The 14247-nt window shown below is 47.6% G+C and overlaps 1 protein-coding gene across 4 annotated transcripts in view; it reads right to left on the bottom strand.

Annotated features, from left to right (window-relative positions):
• KANSL3 (KAT8 regulatory NSL complex subunit 3) overlaps window positions 1–14247 on the bottom strand; it is a 121929-nt gene that overhangs the window by 80662 nt on the left and 27020 nt on the right. For all 4 annotated transcript variants that reach the window (XM_063932012.1, XM_063932013.1, XM_063932014.1 and 1 more), the window contains exons 12-15: window positions 3359–3422; window positions 1194–1394; window positions 724–874; window positions 112–189 (exon numbers count right to left, since the gene is read on the bottom strand). In XM_063932012.1, coding sequence (XP_063788082.1) covers window positions 112–189; window positions 724–874; window positions 1194–1394; window positions 3359–3422 — 494 coding nt within the window. The remainder of the gene's footprint in view (window positions 1–111; window positions 190–723; window positions 875–1193; window positions 1395–3358; window positions 3423–14247) is intronic.

Raw genomic sequence — 14247 nt, 5'->3', positions numbered from 1 at the left:
GTATACACAACACAATTCTAAGCATTAATAAATGTAAAGAGCTTAGTTTCAGTGCAGGAAAATGACAGCAGTTGTAAAGAACAGGCTCCCCAGATGGGAAGAACCACTCACCAAAGACACAAGAGGGAGATCCTGTAGGAAGCGTCTTTCTCACTAACATGTTTTGTTTCAGGAAAGCAGCAAACTGGGCTGAAATACAAAAAGCCCCCACAAAAAATAATTATATATATATATATATATATATATATATATATATATATATATATATATAAATGTGAAAAGAGCAGGATTGAAAGCACTTAATTAATTTTCGAGTATCATCTTAAGCAGACCATTCCTTGAAGGAAACCAGCAGCTAAGGAGAAACATTAATTTCCTGAAGGAAGCTTCAAGAGCCTCCACCCAACAGATATAATTAATCAGGGGAAATGTACTGACATGCTGTACTAATAAGTGTGCAGTCCGGTGAGATCAACCTTACAACAACTGAATAATTATTTTATCTGGGACACACAACAACAGAATGGATCTGAATGACGGATCTGCGTGAGAACACCTACAGTATGTGATCTGTGTAATCAGTTCACAGTGGATACTGCAAAACTGTAAGGATGTGTCTCATCTCCATTTCACAGCGTGTCTATATGTACTGTACACTGACAACTCCATTTTAACATGTATTCAAATTGGAATAGAAAGACCACCTGTCAAGCAATCTCTCACCTTGGGCTTGTTTTGGGATCACAGTGGTTCCTGGTCTTTGTATTTGGGTCTTTAGTGGCACCGCTGTTTGTCCTGGTTTATGGGTTGTAGGGATTGCAGTTAACTTAGTCTTAGGGCTGGAAGCAGGACTGCTAGACATACTGGACAGATCCTGAAAAATACAGGAAAGTGACAGAACTGCAGCCGTGGCCAAAAGTTTTGAGAATGACACAAGCATTGGATTTAAACAAAGTCTGCTGCCTCAGTGTTTTTAGACCTTTTTGTTAGATGTTACTATGGTATACTAAATAAAATTACAAGCATTTCATAAGCTAAAAGGCTTTTATTGACAATTACATTAAGTTTATGCAAAGAGTCAATACTTACAGTGTTGACCCTTCTTTTTCAAGACCTATTTGTTACAATCAAATATCAAACTGGTTCAGCTTATAAAATGGATCAGTCCTGTGTATAACTTGCTCTGTTCTCACCTCGGAGCCAGAGGGGGAGGCAGGGAAGCGGGCCGCCGGTGCCGCCGGACTGCTGCTCCGGTCAGACAGATCAAGGGATAAATCTCTCCTCAGGAACTCTCTGGGTTTCTTTTTCTTTTCTGCATCAAGGTCGCGAGGATCAGAGCCAGAATGACTCTCAGCTCGAGTTAAAACCCCAGTAAGAAAGTCAGCAATCTCATCCTAGATTTAAAGAGTGAATTCTTGTGATTTAAGAAAACAACAACAAAACATGCAGAGGGAATATAATCTTCTCTATACGCATACTGAACAAGAATCTCTAAGTATAATAGCTGCTCTGCCTAACAGTTTTAGCCAACCTAGAATATCCACAGTAATAGCTTCTGAGACAATTTAGATGTCACAGTTTACAACACACGAGACAGAATATCTTAGGCACAAACACAGCCACTATTTCACATAACAATCCTTTATGTGCAGCAGAAAAGTGTAGTATTTGGGAGACTTGTCTCTTTAGCGCTACGTTTTCCTTTTAATTTATTTGGCAATAGATATGTTTATATCTGAAAGGCTACAAGTGTCAGTGCATTGTCTTTCAAGCAGGAAAGCCCCTACTTCCTGCACAGTGATCTCCTGTCTCTCCAGCCAAACACTGACCTGCTACATCAGAGCACAGACATTTCCGTATCACTACCACAGAAATACTCAAAGGCACAGCTCAGTCTTGTGATCACTGCCAAAGGACTACTGGCTGACACCTGAGCCTGGGGAGGTAGGAGGATGGAGGGGGAGGGCAGCAGACATCAGAATGGTATTCTTAAACATAGGAGCACACATCTCCCACATGTTACACACACACAAAGGCCGTATGCATCCAGCATAAACATCTACTCTCCCTAACTGTAACAACTATGGCCTGGTGCTCCATCATGTGGGTAGCCACATTGCATTGTGACAGATTTTCGGTGATAAAAGACGCCTGACATTAGCAGAGTTGCACGGGACCTGGCGGCTCACTCACGCCAGACATCTTGCGCTGTGTGGCGTATTGAGACTACATGTACGAGGACACATCTGTATTAGTTTATAATGTCTATGGCAGTGGTTCTGAAACTGTGTGCCGTGGCACCCTGGGGTGCCTCGGGACACTTATACCCCTTTCACACTGCCAATGCTGGATCCCATCCGGGAATTGGAAACGGGTCCTTCCCGGGTGGAATCTGGCACTGGCCGCTACTGCAGACTTCCCCGACCCGGCAATATGCCGGGCGGGTTGCCATAGCAGCGGGGGGCGTAGCCGGTGGTAGAGACGGGAGATAAGATCATCTTCGCGCCGCCTCACCCAGCTGTAGTAAACGGGTCCCGGGACGCATCGACCCAGGAGCCCGTTTACGCAGCCACTGACCTGGTATTCAACCCGGGTATAACACTGCTTTATTCCCGGGTAGAATTGCCGGGTCAGGCGACCTGCGATTTCAGCTATGCCCCTTTCATACCGCACACCGACCCGGCAATATGCCGGGTCGATACCGGGTTGTTTGTGCGGTGCGAAAGGGGTATTACAGAGGTGCCTTGGATTAGTGGTTCAGGACCAATTCAAATTATTTAGCGTCTATGTAATAGGCAAAACCAGTGCTGGCGGCTGCCAGTCATAAAATATGTGGACAAACAGAAGTGAATCCTGTCCCTCACAACATAACTGAGCCCAAGGGTGACATATAAACACAATTTAATCAATATTTTATTTTTTCTAAATTTATCAATAAGAAACTTTTGGCCTAGGGCGCTGTGATTTCAAAAAGTTTGAGAACCACTGGTCTGTAGCATTTGCAATGCTACATAAGGCACTTTACGGAGCAATATACTGAACGGTGTATGAAAATATAAGTGTAAACATGTTTAATATAATCTTAATGGCTATGCCATAACAATTTTACTTAAATCCAATTACGGTTTTAAACATAAAGACAGAACTTGAGAGCAAAAATGAATCTACAAGTCTAATATTCTCTATCAAAGTCTGTACAGTCTGTACTAGATATATACCTGAATTGCACACATTAATTGTGGTAAAGTTTTACAAATAACCTACAGATTGGTAAGGTAACATCCCACTTCTTGCTTGGGGCACATCCAAATAAAGATAGAAGACGTACACAGAACACTAGCAATAACATTCATTTTACCTGAATGCACCTGTCAACCATACTTTGTGTCAGACTCTCTGATTTCTTCTTTATTTTGCTTATACTGTAGGTACAAAACCAGAAATAACTTTGTCAGAACATAGAATAGTGACAGAAGAGAGGTATTTTTTGTTACGAGCTTAGGGTCAATACCACAAAGAATTATGTTAAAGTACATATTGACCTATGTGAATGTTTTTGTTTTTTTATATAATTAATGGTAGAAGACCTACACCAGTGATGGGGAACCTTTGGCACTCCAGCTGTTGTTGAACTACACATCCCAGCATGCCCTGCTACAGTTTTGCTATTTGGCCATGCTAAAACTGTAGCAGAGCATGTTGGGATGTGTAGTTCAACAACAGCTGGAGTGCCAAAGGTTCCCCATCACTGACCTACACTATCTAGTAGATTAACAGATGCCTGATGTGGGAAAAAATTAGAGTTATGGTAAAACTTACCTTTGTTAACTCTCTTTCTTCAAGACCCATAGGGAATACCATGGGTTGTAGGTGGTGGTATAGGACCAGGCACCAAACAGTTAAACTTTTGGCATCCCAAGATGCTACGGTACTTCCCCCCTATACTCCGCCTCAATTCCCAGGTATCCTCAGTTTTGTCAACAAGCACAAGGCAGGAGCAGAATAGGAGAGAAGGAAGATATGGTACGCACAAGAACACGCACACTCTCCAAGAAGAGGGAGTCGGCGACAAAGAAGAGAAACCCATAGAAGCCAGGTGCGTCAGAGTGGGCGCCCTGTGGACCCTAAGGACCTAGAAGAAAGAGAGTTAACAAAGGTACGTTTTATCATAACTCTCGTTTTCTTCTTCAGGCTCCATGGGGGGTCCACAGAAAATACCACGGGGATGTCACAAAGTAGCCATTTTAAGGGAGGGGATGCTCCCGAGCGGATAAAACAATTTGGCGTCCAAAAGAAGCATCTTGGGAAGCGAAAGTATCAAAGGCATAGAACCCAAGAAAGGTGTGGACAGAAGATTATGTAGCTGCCTTGCACAGTTGTTCCGCAGACACTCCACAAGGGACCCACCTAGCGAGTACAGTGTGCCGAGACTGTAGAGGACACGGGGAGGTCAGTTGAGTGTGCGCCTGTGAAATGGTCATATGAATCCATATTGTCAGTTTGTTTGTCTGCTGGCCAACCCCTCCCGTGGAAGCCATAGAGGACAAAAAGGGAGTCTGATTTCCGGAGAGAACTGGTACGATCCACATAAATCCGGACCATGTCAAGGTAGGCATCTCCAGTCGAAAGATTCGGAGACAGAAAGCCCGGTACCATGATCTCCTAATTAAGATGGAACCAGGACACAATTTTAGGAAGATAATTGGGTCTAGTTCAGAGAACAGCCCTGTTCCGATTAAAAATAAGAAAGGGGGAGTGACAAGAGAGCGTCCCCAAATCTGAAACCCTACGAGCAGAAGCAATAGCCAGTAGGAAGACGTTTTTTGCCGTTATCCACTGCAAGTCCACTGATTCCAGAGTTACAAACGGAGGCTCCTGAAGGGCGTTGAGGACCACTGACAAATCCCAGGGAGCCACAAGAGGTAGATATGGTGGTTAAAACCAGATTACTCCTTGGAGAAAGGTACGAACATCCAGGAGAGGAGCAATTTTTTGTTGGAACTAAACGGACAGGGTCGAGACGTGCACTTTCAACGTCGCCAGGCGGAGTCCCAGAGTCAGTCTAGCTTGGAGGAAAGCGAGAATCCTGGACACCCAAATAACTTGTGGGTTATAGCCCCTGATAGCGCACCACTGTAGGTATGTATGCCATATCCAATAATAGATGCAGGCAGAGGCTGGCTTCCTTGCTCTAAGCATGGCCTGTACAACTAACCAAGAGAATCCCTTTGCCCTTAGGATGGATGACTCAAGAGCCACACTGTCAAAGACAGACAAGCTAGGTCAGGGGTATAGACAGGGGTCCTGAGACAGCAGGTTTGGTCGCTGGGGAAGAGGGAATATAGCTGCTATTGATAGGCTTTGCAGATCGGAAAACCAATGAGGTCTGGGCCATGTCGGGGCTATTAATATGATGGTGCCTCCTTCTTGTTTGAACTTCCGCAGAACTCGTGGAAGAAGGGCAACTAGAGGAAAGAGATATGGTAGACAAAAGTTCCACCGCACAACCAGGGTGTCCAAGAAGGCTTCTTCAGGATCCTTTGTACTGGACCAATAGACTGGAACCTTGTGGTTGTGTCTGGAGGCCGTGAGGTTGACATCCTGCAGGACCTACAGTGTTCGAGCTAGAAGACCTCCGGGTGGAGCGACCACTCCCCGACGTGTACATCATGACGGCTGAGGAAGTCTTCCTCCCAGTTTAGCACTCCTGGTACGAATACCACCGAGTTGGCCAGAAGGTGACGTTCGGCCCACCGAAGAATGTGAGCCACTTCCTGCATTGGCAATCGACTGCGAGTAACTCCCAGGTGGTTTAGGTAGGCCACTGTTGTGGCGTTGTCGGACTTTACTTGTACAGGTTTGCCCTGAAGAATGTCCTGTGCCAGAATCAGTGCTCTGTAGATGGCTTGTAATTCCGGGACATTGATTGGTAAGCTGGTTACTGCTGGGGTACAACAGCCCTGAAAGGAGAATTGTCCGGTGACTGCACCCCACCTGCGGAGACTGGCATCAGTGGTCAGCAGTTCCCAATCCAGAATCAAAAATGGTTGCCCTTTTTCCAGGTGTGTCGTCTGGAGCTACTAGGTCAGAGACAGACAGACCTCCAGAGAGGACCACTGTTTTGGACCTGATCCGATGTGGCTGCCGGGTACAACAGGACAAGATCAGGTGTTGTAGAGGCCTGGAGTGGAGCGGAGCATATTCCACCATGTCGAAGAAGGCAACCATGGATCCCAGGACTTGCACGGCTGAGTGTATGAATACCCGGCGACTGCTGTAATGACAATACTTTGTCTGGGGTCAGGAAAAGTCTTTGGACTCGAGAGTCCAGGAGAGCTCTCAGATGAGTCGTGCGTTGTGAAGGAGTGAGGGATGACTGCCTCAAGTTTATGAGTCAACTGTGTTGTTGTAGGAAGGTAATAGTTAGCTTAAGGTGGCGGTGTAGGACCTCTAGGGAGTGCCCCAGGAGAAGTAGGTCGTCCAGATAAGGAAGCAATCTGACTCCCTGACGATGTAGCTGTGCCGCAATAACCACCATAATTTTGGTAAAGATGCTGGGCGCAGTGGAACGTCCAAAAGGCAAGGCCCGAAATTGCTAATGTTGATGGAAAATAGTGAACCACAGGAATTGCCGGTGAGAAGGTGCTATAGAAACATTCAGGTAAGCATCCTGGATGTCCAGAGACACCATGAAGACGCTGGTTCCATTGCCAGAAAAAATAAGATTTTACTTACCGATAAATCTATTTCTCGTAGTCCGTAGTGGATGCTGGGACTCCGTAAGGACCATGGGGAATAGTGGCTCCGCAGGAGACAGGGCACAAGAATAAAAGCTTTAGGATCAGGTGGTGTGCACTGGCTCCTCCCCCTATGACCCTCCTCCAAGCATCAGTTAGGATACTGTGCCCGGACGAGCGTACATAATAAGGAAGGATATTGAATCCCGGGTAAGACTCATACCAGCCACACCAATCACACCGTACAACTTGTGATCTGAACCCAGTTAACAGTATGATAAAACGAAAAGGAGCCTCTGAAAAGATGGCTCACAACAATAATAACCCGAATTTTTGTAACAATAACTATATACAAGTATTGCAGACAATCCGCACTTGGGATGGGCGCCCAGCATCCACTACGGACTACGAGAAATAGATTTATCGGCAAGTAAAATCTTATTTTCTCTGACGTCCTAGTGGATGCTGGGACTCCGTAAGGACCATGGGGATTATACCAAAGCTCCCAAACGGGCGGGAGAGTGCGGATGACTCTGCAGCACCGAATGAGAGAACTCCAGGTCCTCCTCAGCCAGGGTATCAAATTTGTAGAATTTTGCAAACGTGTTTGCCCCTGACCAAGTAGCTGCTCGGCAAAGTTGTAAAGCCGAGACCCCTCGGGCAGCCGCCCAAGATGAGCCCACTTTCCTTGTGGAATGGGCTTTTACCGATTTTGGCTGTGGCAGGCCTGCCACAGAATGTGCAAGCTGAATTGTACTACAAATCCAACGAGCAATCGTCTGCTTAGAAGCAGGAGCACCCAGCTTGTTGGGTGCATACAGGATAAACAGCGAGTCAGATTTTCTGACTCCAGCCGTCCTGGAAACATATATTTTCAGGGCCCTGACAACGTCAAGCAACTTGGAGTCCTCCAAGTCCCTAGTAGCCGCAGGTACCACAATAGGTTGGTTCATGTGAAATGCAGAAACCACCTTAGGTAGAAATTGAGGACGAGTCCTCAATTCTGCCCTGTCAGAATGAAAAATTAAGTAAGGGCTTTTATATGATAAAGCCGCCAATTCTGACACACGCCTGGCTGAAGCCAGGGCTAACAGCATCGTCACCTTCCATGTGAGATATTTGAAGTCCACAGTGGTGAGTGGTTCAACCAATGTGACTTTAGAAAACTCAACACAACATTGAGATCCCAAGGTGCCACTGGAGGCACAAAAGGAGGCTGTATATGCAGTACCCCTTTTACAAATGTCTGAACTTCAGGCACCGAAGCCAGTTCTTTCTGGAAGAAAATCGACAGGGCCGAAATTTGAACCTTAATGGACCCTAATTTTAGGCCCATAGATAGTCCTGTTTGCAGGAAATGGAGGAAACGACCCAGTTGAAATTCCTCTGTAGGGGCCTTCTTGGCCTCACACCACGCAACATATTTACGCCAAATGCGGTGATAATGTTTTGCGGTTACGTCCTTCCTGGCCTTGACCAGGGTAGGGATGACTTCATCTGGAATGCCTTTTTCCCTCAGGATCCGGCGTTCAACCGCCATGCCGTCAAACGCAGCCGCGGTAAGTCTTGGAACAGACAAGGCCCCTGCTGGAGCAGGTCCTTTCTCAGAGGTAGAGGCCACGGTTCGTCCGTGAGCATCTCTTGAAGTTCCGGGTACCAAGTCCTTCTTGGCCAATCCGGAACCACGAGTATAGTTCTTACTCATCTCCTTCTTATGATTCTCAGTACTTTTGGTATGAGAGGCAGAGGAGGGAACACATACACTGACTGGTACACCCACGGCGTTACCAGGGCGTCCACCGCTATTGCCTGAGGGTCCCTTGACCTGGCGCAATATCTTTCTAGTTTTTTGTTTAGACGGGACGCCATCATGTCCACCTTTGGTTCTTCCCAACGGTTTACTATCAGGTGGAAGACTTCTGGGTGAAGTCCCCACTCTCCCGGGTGGAGATCGTGTCTGCTGAGGAAGTCTGCTTCCCAGTTGTCCACTCCCGGAATGAACACTGCTGACAGTGCTATCACATGATTTTCCGCCCAGCGAAGAATCCTTGCAGCTTCTGCCATTGCCCTCCTGCTTCTCGTGCCGCCCTGTCTGTTTACGTGGGCGACTGACGTGATGTTGTCCGATTGGATCAATACCGCCTGACCCTGAAGCAGGGGTTTCGCTTGACTTAGGGCATTGTAAATGGCCCTTAGTTCCAGAATGTTTATATGAAGAGATGCTTCCATGCTTGACCACAAGCCCTGGAAATTTCTTCCCTGTGTGACTGCTCCCCAGCCTCTCAGGCTTGCATCCGTGGTCACCAGGATCCAATCCTGAATGCCAAATCTGCGGCCCTCTAGTAGATGAGCACTCTGCAGCCACCACAGAAGAGACACCCTTGTCCTTGGCGACAGGGTTATCCGCTGATGCATCTGAAGATGCTGATGCACTGACACCTGGCCTGGTTTTAGGAGGTTCCTGAATAGCTCGGATAACTCCCTGGCCTTCTCCTCCGGGAGAAACACCTTTTTCTGGACTGTGTCCAGAATCATTCCTAGGAACAGTAGACGTGTCGTTGGAATCAGCTGCGATTTTGGAATATTTAGGATCCACCCGTGCTGACGTAACACTACATGAGATAGTGCTACTCCGACTTCTAACTGTTCCCTGGATCTTGCCCTTATCAGGAGATCGTCCAAGTAAGGGATAATTAAGATGCCTTTTCTTCGAAGAAGAATCATCATTTTGGCTATTACCTTGGTAAAGACCCGAGGTGCCGTGGACAACCCAAACGGCAGCGTCTGAAACTGATAATGACAGTTTTGTACTACAAACCTGAGGTACCCTTGGTGAGACGGGTAGATTGGGACGTGGAGATAAGCATCTTTGATGTCCAGAGACACCATATAGTCCCCTTCTTCCAGGTTTGCTATCACCGCTCTGAGTGATTCCATCTTGAATTTGAACCTCTTTATGTAAGTGTTCAAGGATTTCAGATTTAAAATTGGTCTCACCGAGCCGTCCGGCTTCGGTACCACAAACAGCGTGGAATAATACCCCTTTCCCTGTTGTAGGAGGGGTACCTTGATTATCACCTGCTGGGAATACAGCTTGTGAATGGCTTCCAAAACTGCCTCCCTGTCGGAGGGAGACTTTGGTAGAGCAGACTTCAGGAACCGGCGAGGGGGAAACGCCTCGAATTCCAGTTTGTACCCCTGCGATACTACCTGTAGAATCCAGGGGTCCACTTGCGAGTGAGCCCACTGCGCGTTGAAATTCTTGAGACGGGCCCCCACCATGTCTGAGTCTGCTTGTAAAGCCCCAGCGTCATGCTGAAGACTTGGCAGAAGCAGGGGAGGGCTTCTGCTCCTGGGAAGCGGCTGCATGGTGCAGTCTTTTTCCCCTTCCTCTGCCCCGGGGCAGAAAGGAATGTCTTTAGCTCGCTTGTACTTATGGGAACGAAAGGACTGAGTTTGAAAAGACGGTGTCTTTTTCTGCTGATGTGAAGTGGCCTGGGGTAAAAAGGTGGATTTTCCAGCCGTTGCCGTGGCCACCAGGTCCGATAGACCAGCCCCAAATAACTCCTCCCCTTTATACGGCAATACTTCCATATGTCGTTTGGAATCCGCATCGCCTGACCACTGTCGCGTCCATAACGCTCTTCTGGCAGAAATGGACATAGCACTTACTCTTGAAGCCAGGGTGCAAATATCCCTCTGTGCATCACGCATATATAGTAATGCATCCTTCAAATGCTCTATAGTTAACAGTATATTGTCCCTATCCAGGGTATCAATATTTTCAGTCAGGGAATCCGACCACGCGACTCCAGCACTGCACATCCAGGCTGAAGCGATTGCTGGTCGCAGTATAACACCAGTATGTGTGTATATACTTTTAAGGATATTTTCCAGCCTTCTATCTGCTGGTTCTTTGAGGGTGGCCGTATCAGGAGACGGTAACGCTACTTGTTTAGATAAACGTGTGAGCGCCTTATCTACCCTAGGGGGTGTTTCCCAACGCGTCCTAACCTCTCACGCTTTATCACAAACCTCATTTAACTCATCTGACTCAGGAAAAACTATTGGTAGTTTTTTCACACCCCACATAATACCCTTCTTTGTGGTACTTGTAGTGTCAGAAATGTTCAATGCCTCCTTCATTGCCGTGATCATGTAACGTGTGGCCCTACTGGACATTACGTTTGTCTCCTCACCGTCGGCACTAGACTCAGTATCTGTGTCTGGGTCTGTGTCGACCCACTGAGGTAACGGGCGTTTTAGGGCCCCTGACGGTGTCTGAGACGCCTGGACAGGCACTAATTGATTTGCCGGCTGTCTCATGTCATCAACCGTTCTTTGCAAAGTGCTGACATTATCACTTAATTCTTTAAATACGATCATCCAGTCAGGTGTCGACTCCCTAGGGGGTGACATCACTAACCCAGGCAATTGCTCCGCCTCCACATAATTTTCCTCCTCATACATGTCGACACACACGTACCGACACACAGCACACACACCGGGAATGCTCTGATAGAGGACAGGACCCCACTAGCCCTTTGGAGAGACAGAGGGAGAGTCTGCCAGCACACACCAAGCGCTATATATATATACACAGGGATAACCTTATATAAGTGTTATTCCCTTATAGCTGCTGTTTATATAATTTTTAGCTGCCAATAGTGCCCCCCCTTCTCTTTTTTACCCTGATTCTGTAGAAAGTCTGCAGGGGAGAGTCAGGGAGCCGTCCTTCCAGCGGAGCTGTGAGGGAAAATGGCGCTTGTGTGCTGAGGAGATAGGCTCCGCCCCTTCACGACGTCCTTATCTCCCGCTTTTTCTGTAAAAATGGCAGGGGTTAAAATACATCCATATAGCCCAAGAGCTATATGTGATGTATTCTTTTGCCAACCTAAGGTATTATCTGTTTATATTGCGTCTCAGGGCGCTCCCCCCCAGCGCCCTGCACCCTCAGTGACCGGAGTGTGAAGTGTGCTGAGAGCAATGGCGCACAGCTGCGGTGCTGTGCGCTACCTTAGTCTGAAGACAGGATCGTCTTCTGCCGCCGATTTCACCGGACCTCTTCGCTCTTCTGGCTCTGTAAGGGTGTCGGCGGCGCGGCTCCGGGACCCATCCAGGCTGAACCTGTGATCGTCCCTCTGGAGCTAATGTCCAGTAGCCTAAGAAACCCAATCCACTCTGCACGCAGGTGAGTCCGTTTCTTCTCCCCTTAGTCCCACGATGCAGTGAGCCTGTTGCCAGCAGGACTCACTGAAAATAAAAAACCTAAAATACACTTTTATTCTAAGCAGCTCAGGAGAGCCACCTAGCCTGCACCCTTCTCGTTCGGGCACAAAAATCTAACTGAGGCTTGGAGGAGGGTCATAGGGGGAGGAGCCAGTGCACACCACCTGATCCTAAAGCTTTTATTCTTGTGCCCTGTCTCCTGCGGAGCCGCTATTCCCCATGGTCCTTACGGAGTCCCAGCATCCACTAGGACGTCAGAGAAATGGAGGGTAGTGTTTCCATCTGCAACTTGGATACTCTGACAAAATTGTTGAGAGATTTGAGGTTTAGGATAGGTCGATGAGACCCATTGGGTTTCTGCACCAGAAACACAGTAGAATAGAACCCGGGACTGGTAGAATTGCTGCTGATTGCAGGAGGGATAGAACAACCTCCCGTAGAGCCGTAGCCTTGCCGGGGTCCAAGGGGGTGACTGTGCCAAAACACAGAGAGGGCCACTTGAATGAGATTGCGTACCCGTGAGAGACCACTTCTTGCACCCAAGCATCTGTTGTAATGTAATGCTAGGTCTCCTCCCGAGGAGGAGGCCCGCCCCCCGTCATATTTTATTGGTGACTTTCTTGCAGCCCATGCCTGCCTTGATGTGGGATTTGTAGATTTAGTAGATGTTTGTCTAGGAAATGACTGGCCTTTGGCTTATACTTGTGGGCGAAAACCCCGAAAAGTGGAGGTATGAACATGTGGTGTAGGGGCCGATGGCAGGAAAGCTGTCTTAGTGGCCGCTAGTGAAGCCACAATTTTATCCAATTCCGCTCCGAACAGGATATTCCATGAGAAGGGCAATAATTCTAAAGTTATCTTACAGTCCATGTCTGCTTTCCACGAGCGGAACCAGAGGATGTGTCTAGCCAGCACTGAAGTAGCCGAGGCTTTAGAGGCTAGACCAGAGTCTAAAACTGGTTCACCTAAGGAAGAGGCAGATTCTCTGATTTTTGCCATGCGTGACAGGCTTTCCTGGGAAATGTCTGATGGAAGTTCATCATGCAGAGCGTCAGCCCAGTGTTCAATCGCTTTGGACACCCAGGCGGCTACCACAGTAGGCCTAGTGATGGCGCCAGTAAGGGAATAGACTGACTTGAGGCACTGTTCCATCTTCCTATCAGTAGTTTCCTTCAAAATAGATGATGAAGGATTAGGTAAAGTGGAGGATTTCACCAAACGTGCTACATGAGCATCCACCGGTGGGGGAGTCTCCCACTTGGTACAGTCAGTGGTTGGAACGGGGTAGAAAGAAGTAAACCACTTAGGCAGCGGAAACTTTTTACCTGGAGTTTTCCATGCTTCACGACGCAGTTCCATAAGGTGCTCCGATCGAGGAAACTCCGTCTAAATCACCTTTCGGCGCTTAAAAAGCTGCAAGGTTTTTGGTTCAGGGGCAGGTTCGTCTTCCTCAACAGTCAGGATAGATCTGACAGCTTCCGCAAGTGCAGACACATCCAAAGCTGAGCGAGCCTTCTCCCCACAAAGGGGAGCTCCACGAGGGAGGCATCAGTGTCCCCTTCCTCACCAGATGATGCATCAGAATATGTGAGTGAAGTAGATGAGGAAGAGACAGTATGCTTAACAGCCCTAGAGGGCAAAGGCCTGTCTTTTTGCTGCTGGAAAACCAGAGAGGTTTGTGTCAGGCTCTGTACCGAATTTGAGGGCGCGTCCACCAAAGGTGGATTCATGACCGGTATAGTCGGAGGTATGGCTGGTACCTACTGAGGAATCAAAGGGAGAGTAACAGTAAGAGTTGTCAGGTGGTCAGCTATTTGACAAAGTAACTGAGAAAAAGAAGCCAATGGGGGTTCCTGGCCAGAGACTGAGGGTGCTGGCTGGACTGGTATTGGCTGGTTAGGTGCAATAAAACAGGCAGCATATAACTCGTCCTGTAAATTATCCTGAGGTAACAGAGGTCACAAGCGCAAGAACTGTGAAATAATGTAGAACCCCTTAACACCTGGATTTAGGTTAATCGGGTAGAAAATAGGATTTTAATACCTACCGGTAAATCCTTTTCTCTTAGTCCGTAGAGGATGCTGGGGTCACCATAAGAACCATGGGGTATAGACGGGATCCGCAGGAGACATGGGCACTTTAAGACTTTCAAGGGGTGTGAACTGGCTCCTCCCTCTATGCCCCTCCTCCAGACTCCAGTTATAGGAACTGTGCCCAGAGAGACGGACATTTCGAGGAAAGGAATTAATGTTAAACTAAGGTGAGATACCTAACAGCTCAC

This window comes from Pseudophryne corroboree, chromosome 6 (assembly GCF_028390025.1).
Source record: "Pseudophryne corroboree isolate aPseCor3 chromosome 6, aPseCor3.hap2, whole genome shotgun sequence".
Taxonomy (NCBI): Eukaryota; Metazoa; Chordata; class Amphibia; order Anura; family Myobatrachidae; genus Pseudophryne; species Pseudophryne corroboree.
This window is presented reverse-complemented; position numbering and strand designations above follow the sequence as displayed.